General features: G+C 39.9%; 1 protein-coding gene across 6 annotated transcripts in view; it reads left to right on the top strand.

The window, feature by feature from the left end:
• Positions 1-19,614, top strand: part of DYNC1I1 (dynein cytoplasmic 1 intermediate chain 1) — a 347,340-nt gene that overhangs the window by 227,647 nt on the left and 100,079 nt on the right. For all 6 annotated transcript variants that reach the window (XM_075211774.1, XM_075211773.1, XM_075211770.1 and 3 more), the window contains 2 exons: positions 6,729-6,828; positions 7,626-7,751. In XM_075211774.1, coding sequence (XP_075067875.1) covers positions 6,729-6,828; positions 7,626-7,751 — 226 coding nt within the window. The remainder of the gene's footprint in view (positions 1-6,728; positions 6,829-7,625; positions 7,752-19,614) is intronic.

Here is a 19,614-nt window from a genome sequence, read left to right as displayed (position 1 = left end):
CCGGAAAGGCTTCAGCTGGTTCCCGTAGACACTGGCAGGTAACGCCATCCTGAGATGGCGTTACCTTTCTGCAACATGCAAAGCTCTTCAGAGCTTGATGCATTGCAGAACTGCGCAGTCCCCATATTAATCTATGGGAGCTGCCTTAAGAAACGTACATATATTTTGCAATTGCCATTTTACTGAGAAAACTGCTGTTTTCTCCGTTTTAATGGCTGATCCGAGTTTAATACATAGACCCCTTAGGCTCGTTCCGCACTGGCTTAAAGAAAATATCAGGACAATGCGTGTCATATAAGAGCGCGTTTGACATGCAGTGTGTGGCTCTCTGTTGATCCCCTGGTGATCATTTGCAGTGAACACAAGTAATTAGAACAGACAGTGTCTAAAAGACACCCTTCCAAATGCAAGCACAAGAGCGAGTGGATATAGGGTCATTTGAATCAATGGAATATATCTCAATAGTCATTCACATATTTTTGCTGGTAAAATCCATGTAAATTCAGTAGTCTGGAAATAAAAGAAAGAGAAAAAAAGCTTCATCTAATGAGAACTGCACCCTGAAGGGCTGGATTGACAGATTTGCCCATTTTAAAAAAAATAATATCCATTATACACTTTGCTGCTGGTGCATGTGATTTCAGTAATACGTCAAAACAAATGTAAACAAAGAAAGAGACACCTATATATAGTAACATACCAGCAAGCAATTTAAGCAAGTTTTACAAGCTATACTAAAAAAATATAACACTAAAGTAAGAAGGAGCTGGGGGCCGCAGGTGAAGGCTCAGAGGGCCGCATGTGGCCCTAGTGCCGTCCGTTGCAAACACCAATCTAAGCACCTCACACTTTGACGCTGATTTATCAATGGGCGAAAAGCCATATTGCTAGCAAAAAGGGGTGTTTTATCGCTATACAACAAAGATTACCACGGTGTTACTATATAATGCTGCAGTTAACCCCCGCTGATGGGAAGATTCGCCTTTACATGAGGAAGCCTATTTATTTGTACCACCGCAATACATATTTTGTTATCTCCATCTCAGGATGGTGAGAACAATGAAACTCATTAAAAAATGATATTTTTTTTTGGATAAACAATTTTTTATATGAAAAAGTTTTGAAATTTTGTTTTTACATTTTTGATGATTCTATATTTCATCTTATGTTTTTTTTTGTTGTTTAACAAGTGGAACTGAATGTCCAGATCTGGGCACACACATGGCTGGTGATATTTTTGATAAATTGCCTGCAATAAGACTTATTCCTGGAGTAATGGGCCTATTGATAATTCAGCCTATGGTGCCGTCTAGATCAGGGTTGTCCAACCCGTGGCCCGCGGGCCGCATGCGGCCCAGTCCGCCTGTAAATGTGGCCCAGTGGTTGTGGCAAGGGGGCAGCGCTGTTAATGAAAAAAATATCCTGCAAAAAAAAGAAAAAGAAAATACTTACCTTGCGGTCACGTCAGCTGCTGCTCCGGCTCCCTCCCTGGTCTCCTCCTCCGTGCGGCGCTTGCAGTGAATGTCGGGGGTGACGTCATCACACCCGACATCCATTGCATAGCGCAGCACAGAGGAGTCACCCGCGCGAACTATCAGCAGCAGTGAAAGATTATCCAGTATCTTATTGTTGTTACTCTGAATTTGGACTTTCTGCACCATGCAATTATGAACTAGCTGTGTTCTCTGTATGTATCTAATATAAATATTAAGAGATAATTGTTTTTTTAATATTTTAAACCATTTTAAATGTGCAGTGCTGAGTAGGGTGAAATTATCACCCACTGTTACCCTCATCGGAGGCTGCTCCATGAGCCATTTTTCCCGCCACCCTATCTTTAAATCTCTGTAGATTTCTATTAGTCCTCCTGATGCTACCTATATCGGTGACCATTTTAAACTGGTCAATAAAAAAAATGATTCATGGGGGCAGATAGAGAGGGAAAAAAAGTTTTTGCCATTTAATTCCCCAAACCCCACTAAGGGGCAGATGCAGGTAAGTTAAATTGTAGCTGGTAATGGGACTACTGCTTTAATCATGATTCTGCAACAGGTTTCCTAACTCTTACTAACGTCATTTCCAAGTAAGTTTAATATGTTAACTATGTTTTCTATGTTTTTTTGGATGATCAGCTATCGTTAGTGTTAGTGTATTTTATGTGCGGCCCAAACCAACTCGTCGTCTTCCAATGTGGCCCAGGGAAGCTAAAAGGTTGGACACCCCTGGTCTAGATAGACCACTGTGCACCAGAAAACCATACTTGCCTACTTCTGTAAACCTTTTTCCTGGGAGAGGGGGCGTTACTGGAGGGCGGGAGGGGGCGGGGCGAGGACAATCGCGTCATTTTGGTCCCGCCCCCGCAAAAACCGTAATTTACGTAGTGGGGGCGTGGCCAAAATGACACGATTGGCCTCGTCCCCTCCTGCCCTGCAAAATGGCGTTATTCACCAAGAATCGCGTCAGTGAATTCCAGGATGTGGGAGAAATGCCAACTCTCGCGGGAGCCCGGGAGACTGACCCGAATTTCGGGAGTCTCCCGGACTTTCTGGGAGAGTTGGCAAGTATGCAGAAAACCCATCGCAATATGATTACTAAGCCTGGTCCCAATGTCATTTTTTGCATTTTACCTGCCCACTTAAGTGCATAATAACGTAAAAAAAAAACAATTATTAAGAACAGCATCTGATACAGAGACTAATAGGAAATGTGTTGTGTATTTTGTCAGTGTTGAACTATAGGGACATTTTCAGGAACATATCTTTAAAACAAGGGGCTGTCCCTGAAATTAAGGATAGCTGGCACTATGTTGTGAGAATCTGCTGCTCAGTACAACTCTAAGTAATTGGTTAATGTACCATGTTATCATTTCATACCACTTTATACAGGTGTTCATTCTGATGTTCTCTTTAAAAGGATTATGAGGGCTATTTATGAACATTTGTATTTCCTAACTGTTTATTATCCTTTCTTTTTGCATTGATAGAAGCTGGTCCCAGCAAAGTGTCTCCCAGGTTCTGACCATCAGTACACGCATGCTTAGAATGCTGTTAGCCATTGGGGTCAATCTCTGAAACCTAAGCTTTTCAGAGCTTGATAAATTGGTCTAGACCGCTGTTCCCATTCAAAATAATGGGGACTGCAGTATTCTGTAATATCTTTGATTTCTCCTGTGTTAGGCTTTCGTTAAATAACCAGGATACTAAAATATGCCTACACCATGTGGATAGTTTAAACCCCGGTAAATAAGCACCTTTCTCACGCAACATTTGACACAAGACTCTCAGCTCCTTGCACATTTTCAGAAAGGTTTAGAATACAGCACATGCAAGTTCATTGTACTAATGGCAGGTTGAGCACTTGATGTTATGCAGATGACATCCCTGATCTCTTTTCTTTTAGTTGTTTTTTTTCAGTAATGTATTTTCCAATCTATGTTTTATGGCAAGCAATTTATTGTTCTGATATGAAAGAGAACATTACAGTTATAGGACTGATGGATGATGGTATATATTACTGCCGCAGCAGATAGGCTTTGAAGTCATGCGGTTACGCATGGCTGTCTTACACACACGCTGGAATTCCTACTCTGTCCAGCACAGAAGATGTTAAATTGTAATAAATTAAAGTCACTGGTTTGTTTGTTAACATTGCTCAATTCTGCCCTGAAACCACATCAACCAGTGCAATTTACACAATGAAAACAAATGTCTGATTGGCTGCTATGAGGACTATTTATGAAGTTTTTATCAAAGTAAATCACCAGAAACCTGGCGGAATAGCGCATTTTAAAATAACAAGACTTTGGGGCATATTTAAGAAAAAACGGTATTTCACTATCGTGCACTTACCGTGTAATTTGGTCCAGAAAGTGTCCAACGCAAATTTATTAAAGTCCCATCGCACTGATGACTGATGAAAATGACTGCTTTTCACTTCAGATCGTTTTTGGGAACAGTCACCATTCAACAGAATGGTGACTGCTCCTGGCCGCAATCTAACAAGTCCCGAAAAAACATTTTTAACGGGAACTTGTCATGTTAATGTACGCCAGCTGAAGCTGGCGTACATCATCGGAATTGAAGAAATCTAATGCTGTCAGCTCTGCTCCGAAGAGCAGAGCTGGACAGTGCATGTGTGGAGGGATCACATGATCCCTCCCTGTCACTCAGCGCGCTCTCTCTGCAACGATAGTTGCAGAGACAGAGAGGGGATCTGTGTGCGCATGTCCAGTTCTTGGAACTGCACATGCGCAATTGAAGAGTGAAGAGAAGACCCGGAGACAGCGCTTCCAAAGAGGGGGGTAAGTATGATTTTTTTGATCACTGAAACAGCAGTTTTTCGGAACTGCTGTTTCTGTGCAGGGCTGTACATAAATGTGAGAAATAGTTCAATCCTTATCATTGCGATAAGGATTGAAAACTACTTTTCACTTTATGTGAATATTGATAAATGTGCCCCTTTATTATTAGAGGAGATATCTACTGCAGTCCCAGCCTCTTCGATCAGAAATGCGGTCCCTATATGAGTCTGCGGTTATGCCCTATTTATCAGGCTACGGAATGTGAAGATTACCCCCGGCCGCTGGTGTTAGCCGTTCTATCCTATGGGGAGATCATTGCAGAAGAGAGACATTCTTTGTGCTCTCACCATCATAAATTGTGAAAGGTCCTCAGAACCTGTAATTAAAGTGATCCTGATTGCGATCACTTTACTATAGATTGTTCGCTGTCCCAGCTAATCAATTTTTTTTAAAAACAAAAAAACTTTGTTTATTGAAGAAACAAGGAGATACAATAAAACAGTGAACACAATTATAACAATGCACAGAATTGTTTCCACATTATTACAGAGTTTTTCATGGGTAACTGGGATAGGGAGGGAGGGAGCGGGATTCAGGAGCAGGTGCAAAACAGAATAAAAATTGAGGTACTATACTAGCAATAACGCAAAATAAATAACAGCAAAAAGAGATCAAACATAATTCTAAACCATCAAGAGAAGAGAGAGAAAAAAAATCAATAAATGAAAATGAAAAAAACATAACAAAGCTAGATAACTCACAAATCTGGAAGTCAGACATTTATACGTATGATTAAGCCGAGGACAGCATTCAAAATATCCAGATGATGAAGAAGGTATATCTTAGTTAACATGAGCAATATTTGAAGGGTCATAAATTGGCCCCCTATGTTTTAGAGCACATTTGCATGTTTTAAGCAATTTTGGTATATACTGAACCTCCGACATGAAACATTCTACTAAGTACGACTCACTAACTTTCCTAATGTAGCTAAACTATCTCATTGCTGAAAATTGTGTTGTTGTTTTTTTAATTAATTGTATGTATTAATTCAGTCCGGGTTATAGCAACAGTACAATAAGTGGGAAGTTCATCATTGTATTATCTGCAAAATGGGTCATGTAGGAAAAAATACTTATATAGTTAGCTGCCTACATTAAAGCTTTGCTGTGCTACTACTTAACATTGTAAGCTTTCATCTCTGAAAATTGTATTACGATGACTGTGCAGTGCGGTTAGAGGAGAATGCACCATTTATCTTAAATAAATGTGTTCCCTCTGATATTGTTTTTACTTATAAGTTATTGACTCATACAGACAATTTGGATAATACCTACCCCTACCTACTGTGCAGTGTTGGTTAGATGCAATATCTAGCTGTGTATGGAGCTGCACTTGAATATTCTGACATTAAAGCCCCTCTCTAGGGATAGGGCATTGTATGCTGATAAACATATAGGACGGCTCCCACCGCTGCATCATCTATTGTCAGTAGTTTTGAAACTCTCAGCTGTTCTCCCCAGGGGTCTCTAAATAGATGACATCAGGCTGATGAGGAGGTGCTGAAGGTCGAACTACATGTCTGTGTTCATTTACTGTTCTCCCCAAATATGTTCTTTATCTTCGGCATAAGGTACTGTTAGAGAGTGTATCTAACCAACAATGCACATTGTGTATACAGACATATCTTTGTAAAATTGACCGTATTATATTTTATTATAAATGAAAGAAACACACAAAGCTGGCCATTTCCTTAAAATAGTCAAAATCTATCTATGGAGGTGTTGCCCATAGCAACCAATCAGATTGTAGCTATCATTTTCTAGCATGTACTACATAAATGACAGCTAGAATGTGATTGGTTGCTATGGGCAACACCTCCACTGTTACTTTTTAAGTTTGATGATAAAGTTTCCAGATTGCTACTTAGTGCAGTTTAAACAAAACTGTTCATCTCATATATATACAAGTTAACCCGTGCATGATACTCATGCATTCTAGTCAAATCAAGCTACTTAAGGTGTTAAAAAGGTTCTTATCATGCATTTGGGCCTAGGCCAGGCCTCCTCAGGGGAAGAGCGTTACTTCCCGACGCAAGCGCCCTTTTCTAACGTGGTTTTGTCCACATGTCACCACCGCATCATTTTTCTCCATCACCTCATCCTTCATCTTCATTGCCACATCCTTCATCAAGCTACTTAAGGTGTTAAAAACTCCCCACTGTCACCCCCGGCAACCACCAACCACTCCCAACTGTCACTTCTCCTTCAAGAAATATATAGGTCAGTGTATAACTCTGCCCAGCAGGTGGCGCTGCAGCTTGTTTTTGTTTTTTTCACACACGCCACTAGGCATTTATATAGTAGATATATATAACATGCATGTATAACATGTAGTATAACATGTAGTATGTGTTTCATGTTTAAAGGGACATTCAAGCTGGTGCCAATCTGTCATTTAATCGGCAGTTTTATGATGAACATTGGTCGAAACACCGCGTGGTTACCTGTCTCGACTGGTCTCTGCAGGTAATACAGGGAAATGTATTTTTAATACTATACAAAAATAAATAGTAATGTCCAAACTAGTAAGAGTATGGTGGATATATCTTTATATAACATTGGGGGTCAATTACTTCTGCAATACACCATTAATATGCAAGGATTCATTTTTCTGCTATGAATATACAACTAAGTAGGTTGCAAGAAGCTACCAGATTTCTATCTCTAAAAAATATTTTTTTTAATAAAAAAAACAAAACAACGTTTGAATGCCAAATGGAAAATAGCAATAGTGTCATTGTGTTCATACTAATTAAACATTAAATTAACATTAAATTAATTCCTCATTCTATTGCTATTCCTAATTTCAATCACCTTTAAGGCCAAACAATAGCCCAAAAAGTAGACCTTTATCGCACTTTAGTCCGCATTCAATTTTATTTTACATGACTATGTTGTTAAGACTAACAAGTTACTCTGCTTAGTTTATTCCGGCTGGTTTACCAAGAGGCCTTTGCAGAGGACGGACCTGTCTATGAGATGGGTTTGCGTATTAGCTGGAGGTGGTCATCCACCAATAGAGCTGAACCTGTCTAGCTCCACCCTCTGCACAACTGTCCATGCAATTTTAAGGAGATAAACTTCATTTTAATCCTATTATTACATTAAAATATATTTTCGCCTTATATAAACTAGTCGTAAAAATATTTTTTTCATTACCAGATTTTGGAACACAAATAAATCTTCCTTTGTGAATACAACTTAATATGGTGCAATTTGAGGGCAAAACCATATGCTAATTCGCTATTTGCTGTGTCTTCCAGTATCCAGAACTGATGGTTGCATCGTATAACAATAACGAAGACGCTCCTCACGAACCTGATGGGGTCACCTTAGTTTGGAACATGAAGTTCAAGAAAACTACTCCAGAATATGTATTCCATTGTCAGGTAGGGACATTTTAATTCCGTTTATTTATTTTTTTCACATTATGTGACAAGCTGTCATGTTTGCAACACGTTTCAATACTATGCCGTAAAAAATAATAATAATAATGCAACCGACTGTGTTTCTTCAGTGGAAATCCATTAATAATATGATTTTCACAGAAATAGTTTCCAAAGGAACTTGCTTTTACTAGTATACAAAAAATGCTTAAAGCATTAACTGGTTTTAATATTTGATATTGTTTGCAAATCAAGGGTTCAGTCCTTCTGGAGAATCTTTGCTATATCTTCCTGTTTGGGATAATTCCAAGCTGTGGTTGCCGATGGTTATCATGGCAACCGGAGACCTGTGGATTACCACTAGATTTTCCGAGCCTCCCTCTGCCCACGCCGGCTACATCCTATTCAGTCTACTCTGCATTCAGGATAAAATCTCATTTCTACACTATGGGACGACTGATCTTGTGAAGTCTATCTACTACCAGGAGCTTTTCATAAGGGATATTTATTTTTTTAGTAAAAGATTTCATGTAAGCATTTGAAGTCAAAACAATTGCTGTTGTCAACATAGTACAGCTAAATCTTTAATGGAGAATACCGGAGAGTGAATCTAAACATCTGGGCCTGAGTCATTAAGGAAAGTAAGGCAAAAAAAAGGAGTAAATGTTCTCCGGGACAAACCATGTTACAATGCAAGGGGTGCAAATTAGTTATTGTTATTTTGCACATAAGTTATATACTGGCTGTTTTTTCATTTAGCACACAAATACTTGATAACTTTATTTGTACACTGAAATCTAAAGTTGATTTAGGACATGCCCTACCCCAACTATAAATCTGGCCACACATTTTAAATTTACCTCCCTCTCCAATGCAACATGGTTTTTTCCCAGATGCAAAGTTACTCTTTTTTTATGCTTTGCTCTCTTTAATGACTCAGGCCCAGAATATGGATTGCTTGGCAGACACAGGGGAATATCTCAGAATTATGATAATGTCTGGCACTCTTCCATTCTTCAGATAAGCACTACACCTAACCATTGATGAGTGTACACCCTGGGCCTGATACATTACGTAAGTCCAGTCACGTGCCGTGTTTTGCATTAAATTGCTCTGCGCATACTCAGAAACGGACTGAATGTCATGCAATTCATGACGCAACGCAAATGACACTTTCGACAGCTTACGAATTAAAAGGCGGAACAGGCGCAGTAAGGGGCGGGCACACGTAGACAATGTACAGTATTGACGCGCCAAGGCTGAACGCACGCACATTAGTCCGATCCACGCTCTGAACGTCCCTTAGATACATGTTTTGTAGCCGTATCACTTGCTCCAGCTACAGGACAGGTGTAAGTGCCGACTGCTAGTGATGACTGACACGTACGTCTGCCAGAACAATTACTTGCAAGTAAGACAACACAGTACACATTAAGGACATCCTGATTTAGGTATTTCATATAAAGAAAGAAATGAACAGAATTTTTTTATTTATTTTTTAAATGTCTTTTTATTAATGATTATACTACTAAGAGTTGTTAATCTATTTAATAGATGTTTTTGGCATGCATTCTGATATATATATATATATATATTACACATATGCATTGCACGTAGCCTGCAGTCTGTTCTGTCTGTCTACACAGGGCCGTCTTTCCGACTGGGGACAATGGGCAGGTGCCCGGGGGCCCAGCGGGCAAGGGGGCCCGAGGCAGAACTCCTGTAAAAAAAAACAAATTTACGTTCGATTGTTTTAAACCCAAGTTAAGTTCATGTTGCGTTCCTACATGGATCAGGCCCCTGATGTATTAATGGGGAGATTATTTTTCCTGCCTTATACTGTACCTATATAAATGAACGTAACATAGGTATTTAACACGTGCACTTTGGCTAAGGCACAGCTTGAAATCCTCTTTGTGCCCCTCAATTTGTGCATGCATCCAGTTATCTGCCAAAGGTTTTTTTGGCGTAATTTTAGGAGGAGCAGAAGTGTGCACCAGCCAATGGGGGGATCTGTGTCTGAGGACATTGTTAGCACTGTCTAGTTTGCAGACGCGTCTCCTGAGAGCAGACAGTAGGCGTGTGCCTTAATGTGTACTGGGTCAACCAGAATGCTGCAAAACCAATACATTTTGGGGTGTGCATCCAGTGCAGTGTGTAAATTAGACCACTGTATTGTATCTGTCAATTGTTTTGAGAATTGGCAAAGTTGGAGGGACATTTATGAAGTTTTCTGTGGGTAACTGCTCAAAAATATGGTGTTGCTCATAGCAGCCAATCAGAAGTTAGTATTCATTCCTAAGCTATATTAGAATCATGACAGTTAAAGTCTGATTGGTTACTATGGGCAACCCCACCTTTTCTACAACAGTTTTCATAAATGTCCACCATTGTGACTATGGCTTACTTCATGGCTGCTAGAGTATGGTTTCTTAGTTCACCCATTGTCTACACACTGTGGTGGCAGCCATTTTGCCGGCTGCAGTAATATCCATCAGAATACAGCCAGTGACATCACTGACACTGAGACATTTCAATTGCTGGCTTCAGATTAAAATCCTCTTGCAGAAATAGTATTAAACATCTCGCTATAAGCCTCAGTTAAGAAGTATAGATGTTTTCTGTATGACATAAGTCTGACTGACTTGTGTGGTTTGCTTGGCGCTGCCATTAGACATACATTGCATCATTTTATTTTAACATGTTTTTTTCCACAGAAATGATAATATAGATTTCTTTGCCAAAAGATTTAGGTCATTTAAGCCTGTTTGCTTTGTGTTCGTTGTAGTCAAAATAGATTAGTTACAGGAGGTCTTTAATTAAGTTGGCAAGGAACCCTTCATTTAAGGTCATTGACACCTTCCAGTGGATGTGTTCAAAGGCCTGCTGCTGAAAGGTTGGCCACCTTGTCAGTTTCTTCAGGTGTACCAGTGGAGGCAGCCATTTTGTGTGCTAAGCGCTTGCCTTCATGTCACCAGTCGATAGGCTGTAATCTCACAAAATGGCTGCCACCTCTGTGTGTTGACAACGGTACTGCAGCGCCCTTTAAGTTAACACTCACAAATATCAGCTGTCTCCTACAGCCTGATACAGAATACAGAAATGTCTTCTAAAAAAAAAAATGAAAGAAAAAGATTCTGCTCTCGATTTTACCTGAGCAGAGTCTGTGTAAAAGTAACTGCAGAAGGATGACGTGGATGGTAATTGGCTCATCCATTTGTGGAGAATGGGTGCATCTCTGTGACAACGGAGTACAATGAGTTGAAGAGGCAAATTATGTTGACCTCAGAGCCTCCTCTTCACAATTCAGCGGTCCCGACTCCAAGATATGTTCTTGACGTAGCCCTCTTTACAGACGCTAATTATTGTCATTACGCACAAATGGCTATATGTAGAAAAGAAAGGACGAGCCCGAAATTAAAAGCGAATGTTAGGAAGAGTGTTTATAATTTTACCGGAACGGTATATGGATGTCTATAGTATTCTTGGCGGGTGATACAGAACAACAACACTCTAACTGCAGATTAGTAATACAAGGAGCACAGAAAGCCTGACAAGGATTATGTTTTCAAAATAACAATTTTCAAAGAGATGAATTACATCCTCAAAGGTTTATATTATTTCGGTTTCTTTATAGCCATCGTGCAGCTTGTCGGACTCTTCACTTTAGGGGCTTAATAAGGAACCACTTGACCCTGCAGCAAAATTTTGAAGTGCTATTTCCAAACTGTGGGTTTGGATAATTGTTTTAATTCTGCATAAACTATAATAAGTAAGATTGTATCAGCTATGGTTAATATAGAGATGCCTGCACGAAATTATCTTCCATCAACGGTTTGACGGGAGCTTCATGTTGGTTTCAACATTTACATGTCTAGTAAGTTCAAATTTGCCCACACATGGAATGGGCGGTGCTTAAATAATCTGTGCCGCTGTGAACATTCTAACACTCTGAGTAGCAACAGATTATTATTTTTTTTAAAAAAGCATGAATTGAGTGAATACTGTCGCTGTATTACCACAAAACCTTATAGAGATAAGCAATTTTCAATGGATATTAATCAAACAATATATGTTGAACCATATAGTCCATAATTGCCTACTCTCCCAGAATGTCTGGAAGACTCCCGAATTTCAAGGAGTCCTCCCATACTCCCGGAAGAGCAGGGCAACCTCCCAGATTCCTGGACAGTTCATTAAGGTAACTAGTGGGGGCGGGGCTTAGTGACGTGATTCACGCATCTTCACGGCTCCTGCTGTAATAGGTAAAATGGTTTTGACAGCTTACGGGGCGGGGCCACGTGATGCTTCCCGCTTGACCACACCCCAAACATCACCAACGAGATCTCCCCTTCCGGAGATCTCAAAAGTTGGCATATAGGATATGGTTCTGCAGAAAGACAGTCTTGTCAATGTTATTCCTTTTTCTTCTCTGGTAAGTATAGGGGAGCGCATTATAATCTCATGTCAGAACGGGGTAGCACTTCAATACCTTGGGAAAATGAACATCTTCTTTTAGAAGGACTATATATTACCATCGGAAATTGGTGAGAGAATTGCCATCCATTAGGGCAGTGGTCAGGGAACAGGGGTAAATTACCCCAAATGGGGTAGAAATGAAATTCCTAGAGGGGTAATGCTGCCGATTCACACGCTGTCAGTTGGATTGTAGACCCCTTTTAATGTGTACTTGCTGTTGTACCAGAAGAGCCTCAAGGGTTGGCAGAGACACTTCTTGAGCTTCGATGCAATAATGAAGCACGTATTGCATTTGAAAACAAAGCAGATCTGTCATATTTCTGGATGTCAACAGCTACAAAGGCATCAAAATTGCACATGAGGAAGCAATCAAAACGTTGCTGCCTTTTGCAACAACCTACCTTTGTGAACAAGGATTTTCCACTCTAACAAACATAAAAACAAATCAGAGAAATCGATTGGACGCTGAAGACTGTATCCAAATTGCTCTGACATCAAAATGCCCCAATATTGATGCTCTCGTATCAAAAATGAAGCAACATCATTTCTCCAAAACCTGACGTTTTGAAGTTGAAGCTTTCAAAGAAATTTTGAATAGATTCAATAAAATTTTGAATTTCAATAATTAATAACATATGATTTCCTTCCTTTCAAATCAAGGGGGTAACGTGGGCGTATCTAAATATATTTGGGGGTAAAAGGTAAAAAAGTTCCCTGACCCCTGCATTAGGGGGTAGATCTTCTTTTATATGAATATTTTATATTAATGAATGTCAGTTTTGTTAATCGTTTGGTATATAATGAATTGAAAGGAATAATATAGTATGTGAAGATTCTCTTTTTATCTTTTTTTGTGATATTACTATTGAAGAAAAAAAATGGACCATTCAAGGATATTAACTCAGAGAACAGCGGTCGGTCTATAGATTGATGAGAAATGTATCTCTATTATTTCTTGTGTCCACAATTTGATTGGAGGACTAGCTTTACAAATAAGGAACAACATTGTCAAGGCTGTCATTCTGCTGGACTATATGGTTCAACATATATTTTTTGATTAATATCTGGTGAAGATTTCTTATCCCTATCAGCTTTTGTGACAAGGAAAATTTTCACTGATTTTATGTTTTTGTATATTTTTAAAAAAAGAATTATTATTTTAAGTAAAGAAGGCAGCAGTGTGAGTAGAGCCTGGGGGGGTTCTATCCGTTTTAACAGATTATTTATGGACAGCACATTGGCAAAGTGGTTATCACTTCTGCCTTACAGCACTGGGGTCATGAGTTCAATTCCCAACCATGGCCTTATCTGTGGGGAGTTTATATGTTCTCCCCATGTTTGCGTGGGTTTCGGGTGCTCTTGTTTCCTCCCACACTCCAAAAACATACTAGTATGTTAATTGGCTGCTAACAAATTGACCCTAGTCTCTCTGTCTGTGTGTGTGTGTGTGTGTGTGTTATGGAATTTAGACTGTAAGCCCCAATGGGGCAGGGACTGATGTGAGTTCTCTGTACAGCGCTGCGAAATTAGTGACGCTATATAAATAAATGGTAATAATAATAAATAATTATTTAATTCTTCCATCTCCTTTCCCGGCATGTCTGTGTTTAAGCAGTTTGAAGTATGAACACAATAGGGTCTCTGACCGCAACAACACTCCATAAAGTAAATTGTTATACATGGTCATCCTTTGAGAGTCAGAGTTATAAATCATACAAATAACACATAAAAACTGCAAAAAGTACAAACGATGTTGGCGACGGAGATGCAGACGTGAGACAAAGGGTAGAGAGGGCCCAGCTTGTGAGAGCTTACAGTGTAGAGCAGGGGTTGGCAACCACTGGCACGAGTGCTAGATGTGCCACAGATCAGTGTAACCTTAATCAGGAGGTCCAGCTGAAGATGGCCAGGGCAGAGCGGTGGGGCAGCAGCTCCTCCCAGGTTCTGTTGTGGGACTGAAGACGTGTGCTGACAGAGGTGAGTCGAGGATACGAAAAAAGCTGCCTACACATATTTGAAATTGAACTGGGGGCACAACTATGTGGCATAATCATACATGCCCACTTTTAAGATCCAGGGGAGAAGTCATGTGACATGGGCTAGGAGGAGGGCGTGGTGACCATAGCCCAGCCCCCTCTATAAAAAGCCAAAATTTACAGCATTGAATGGCAGGGGCGGAGCTTAATGATGTGATTAAGCCACGACGCCTCCATCCACTGCCGTGAATTTCGCCAAATTTCGGGAGTTTTGCCTACTCTTCCGGGAGTCCATGAGGACTCCCCGAAATTCGGGAGCCTCCCGGGAATTCCAGGAGAGTAGGCAGATATGGGCATAATATGAACTATGGACCCTACTACGTGGCATAATATGTACTGTGGACACTACTATGTGGCATAATATGAACTGTGGACACTACTAGGTGGCATAATATGAACTGTGGACACTACTAGGTGGCATAATATGAACTATGGACACTAGTATGTGGCATAATATGAACTGTGGACACTACTATGTGGCATAATATGAATTGGGGGCAGTACTATGTGGCATAATATGAACTGTGGACACTACTATGTGGCATAATATGAACTGTGGACACTACTATGTGATATAATATGAACTGGGGGCACTACAGTGGCATAATATGAACTGTGGACACTACTATGTGGCATAATATGTACTGGGGACACTACTATGTGGCATAATATGAACTGTGGACACTACTAGGTGGCATAATATGAACTATGGACACTACTATGTGGCATAATATGAACTGTGGACACTACTAGGTGGCATAATATGAACTATGGACACTAGTATGTGGCATAATATGAACTGTGGACACTACTATGTGGCATAATGTGAATTGGGGGCAGTACTATGTGGCATAATATGAACTGTGGACACTACTATGTGGCATAATATGAACTGTGGACACTACTATGTGATATAATATGAACTGGGGGCACTACAGTGGCATAATATGAACTGTGGACACTACTATGTGGCATAATATGTACTGGGGACACTACTATGTGGCATAATATGAACTGTGGACACTACTATGTGGCATAATATGAAATGTGGACACTACTATGTGGCATAATATGAATTGGGGGCACTACTATGTGGCATAATATGAATTGGGGGCACTACTGTGCGGCATAATTTGAACGTTTATTTGTTGGTCCCATTACTATTAATATTATCATGTAATTAGCATGATAAAATAAGAAATAATTAAATGTATATTACATATAATGTACACCTGGCACACCTGGACTTGACTACCTTTTAGCCGTGCCCTGGTCTAGAGGTAATCAATTAGGTATTTAGATCAGTGAACACATTATTATATGTGCTTCATACCGTATTTCTTAGATTTTGTTTGCCTTGTAACTTGTTGCTTTTCATGTCGGCTCATTGCAGAGGGATTTATAGTCTTTCCATTCATTTTATGGATCTTTTCTTTTCATAAACTAAATAACTTTGGAATAATTGTCAGGGCAAATTTAGGTCAAGTCTTGGTGAACCGGTGTAAAGAGTCAGTTGCAAAAAAAATGAAGCACAGATAATCTGGCCGTGCTATTCCTGGTCATATTCTTTCCCTCTCGGTCGTCTTGCCACAGCTTCCATGACATCATTCCCATTCCTGTTTTCATACACAGCATAAAAGTCTGTGGAAAATGTTGGTAAAGCAGAAGCCCACGTCTTCTGCACACCACAAACTATGACTTCCTTCCTTTCCCCCCGAGATGTTTTATGGTGGCCTCCACACCCAGCTTCATAGTTGTGTGTGTCATTTAAAGGATCCAGCTCAAAACACAGGAATAACGGATCTAGATAGAGAATATCCCTTAAAGCAGCTGTTCTATGTATGGATGAAGCTGATGCTGTCATGCTATTTACATCACCCACCACGGAGGTGCAAACTGCGGACATCTTAGCCCGTGGGTGGGGGAAATTTTTTGGCATGCCAGACAGGCTTCATGTTTGAGCTTCTAGCTGAAGTAAGGAAATACTGAACCTAATCAAATTTCAGTTGATTAAAGGAAAATATGCTTCGATATGACAGCACAGTTTTATTTTAACACTCACATATTTATTTCTAAAGTTTAAAGTTTATTTCTAAAGTTTGTTTAGACAATAGAGAACTTGCAATGAGGTGGGTTTAAGGGGGGGAGAACAATTTAGCTGTTCAACCATTGCCTTCCCATCCTGGTGCCTGACTCATTTGTGCCTTATCTGTTTCCAACATGGCAGCTTCCATCAAGTATATTTATACATGTCTATTAATAGGTGTTGGTGATGTTATAATGATTATTCATCATTAGGGGACTGTGAAACCACAAGGTGTGACTTTTGGACTCGTGCAAATGAAGCATAGAGTCACTTGCAATTGATCGCCCCTTTCAACATACTCCATCATCGTCTCGTTGCTTTACAGTTTATTGTCATTTGTTGTTCCCCTGCGTTTGGTCAGCATGGGCTTTTGTGCCACAAAAATCTTTTTAATTATATATTTATAAATTATATATTTCTGCTCACAATCTTTTGTGTACCACAAAATTAATTAAATTACTGGCTCCTGCATGCAGCAAACAGGGGGAGTGGGACCAGTTTTGAAACATCTCTGATAAAACTGAAACGATAGTCTGTCTAGCACAATAAAATATAGAATATTTTCTAAGGGCTTTCCATGTCTTCATCATCATCATCATTTAGTGCCACTAATTCCGCAGCGCTGTATAGAGAACTCACTCACATCAGTCCCTGCCCCAATGGAGCTTACAGTCTAAATTCCCTAATATACAGAGAGAGAGAGAGAGCGAGACTAGGGTCAAATTTGAGAGCAGCCAATTAACCTACTGGTATGTTTTTGGGGTGTGGGAGGAAACCGGAGCACCCAGAGAAATCCCACGCAAACACGGGGCGAACGTACAAACTCCACACAGATAAGGCCATGGTCGGGAATCAAACTCATGACCCCAGTGCTGTGAGGCAGAAGTGCTAACCACTAAGCTACCGTCTTGCAACCTGTTTATAGGTACATATATGGTTAAAAGAGAAATGCATCACCACAGATTGCTGTAGATTCACCATCTTGGCACAAGTATAAATAGAGGTAATACGGTCAGCTTTTTTGTTCATTTTCTATTTCAATCACATTGGCTCAACATCATAGCCTGCGTCCAAAATGACCTTTCAGCCCAAAATCAATCAGAGTGGGATCCAACTGACTGATAAACGTGGCTGGCTAATGATCATTCAGTGACTGAGCCATTACTGGATTACACGGGATGTAGTTGCAATGTCGACGGTCACAATGTCTACACCATAAGGTCATTCATAATGTTGACACAATTAAAAGGTCAACAGTCATAATGTCTACATGTTCATTAGGTCGACACAGTTAAAAGGGTGACATGTAAAATGTCTACAGGTTGTAAAGTAGACAGCGAAAATGTCGACATAAAGCTTAACCAGCCCTAGTGCTGCCAGAAGTTGATCTTATGCTGTAGACATTGTGCTTGTTGACATTTTAACTGTCGACTTTTCATACACAACCTGATTACACCATGTTTGACCACATTTCAGTTAAAATTACTTCAGATAAGATGGATCAAAGGTGAACCTTATGAGAGTCATTTAAGTTTGTCATATATAATACATTTATACTCTAATTTATATCTTTCTTTAATTATTTTTCAATGTGTAGTTGTGTTTTTGGTTTGTATTGGACAGCTGAATATAAGGATCAATACATTGGTTAACACTCCTCTAAATTGTGCCTCTTCAGTCATTTAAATTGTATTGATGGAAACATTTTATCACGTAAAACAATATGGCATTTTAAATAATCATCAAACATTGTAATATGTAGATAGTGCTCATTACAATACTGCCAAAAATGACCACACTGCAATAATTGACAAATATAATGTTTAGGAGTGTTTGATGATGGTCAGAGCATCCATTGTACACATCCACATGTAAACTGTTCAGGCTCGGATTAACATAGAAAGAAACATTTTTTTTGCCCTCTGCCAGTCCAATTTAGTCAATGGTTATATGTCTATAGCATGCAAATAACAAATAATTAGCATGCAAAAAATAATTAAATAAACAATAATATTAAAAATGAGCAAAACGATGCCTCTAACATATCTGCAGCCCTATGCCCAGGCCTTTCCACAACTCTAAGCCTTAAAAATGTTTACAGTGAGGAGGGCTAGACCAATCTGTAGCCAATCAGATTATCAGAATGTGCACAGCAGTACAGATGTTTTCAGGATATGAATGCTTTGATCATGTGGGGGGCTGTGATCTGTCCGCTCATGTGATTGTATTATTCTGGGTACACACTACAGGGTATTCAGCCAATTATCGGGCTAATCACACGATAAACGATGGAACAATGTCGTTCCAATTCTGCAGTGTGTCTGCACTCAGGACCGGCAGTGTCCATAGATCTCTATGGGGTGTGCAGAGTCACCATCTTTTCAGCCGATGATTCTGACAGGTGAAGAGCACAGATCTGACGGTAAATCATGTAAAATGTGTTAAGCATGTACACATGAATCAGCATGCTGAGCGGGACTTTGTTTTATTTCAGTCGTTGGTAAAATCATTAATGATGTCGCATCGGAAGAAATCTTCTTTAGTGTCTACCCAGCCTTAGGGGCATATTTAAGAAATAGTGATAGTGCACTATCGTGCACTTACCGTGAAATCCAGGTCCTAGAGTGTGTCCCGCATATTTAAGAAGGGTGCATCGCAGCAGATATCGTGGATATTTGCTGCTTTGCATTCCTTTTCGTTTTTGGGAGCAGTCACCATTCTACAGTATGGTGACTGCTCCCAACCGCAATCTAACAAGTTCCGATAAAAAAGTTTTTTCCGGCTGAAGCTGAAGCTGGCGTACATTGTCATCATTGAATGATTTCAGTGCTGTCAGCTCTGCTCCGAAGAACAGAGCTGAACAGCGCATGTGTGGAGGGATCACATGATCCCTCCCTATCACTCACTGCTCTCCACCGCTCTCTCTGCAGCTATAGTTGCAGAGACAGAGCGGGGATGTTTGTGCGCATGTGCAGTTCGAAGAACTGCACATGCGCAATTCCAGTGTAAAGAAAAATGTAGAGGACCTGGAGGAGATCCGTGGACATCGCATTCCGAAGAGGCGGGGTAAGTGTGATTTTTTTTATCACAGAAAGAGCAGTTTATCGGAACTGCTGTTTCTGTGATCCGTTTTTAATAAATTTGAGAAATAGGTCAATCTTTATCCATGCGATAAGGATTGATAACTATTTTCCATTTTTGATGAACATTGATAAATGTGCCCCTTAGTGACAACAGGGCTGATGTGAGGAGGAGAATGTTGATC

The sequence above is a fragment of the Mixophyes fleayi genome, chromosome 5 (genome assembly GCF_038048845.1).
Source record: "Mixophyes fleayi isolate aMixFle1 chromosome 5, aMixFle1.hap1, whole genome shotgun sequence".
NCBI classification, from domain to species: domain Eukaryota; kingdom Metazoa; phylum Chordata; class Amphibia; order Anura; family Limnodynastidae; genus Mixophyes; species Mixophyes fleayi.
Note: the sequence above shows the minus strand (reverse complement) of the source record. Positions and strands in the feature narration are given on the sequence as shown.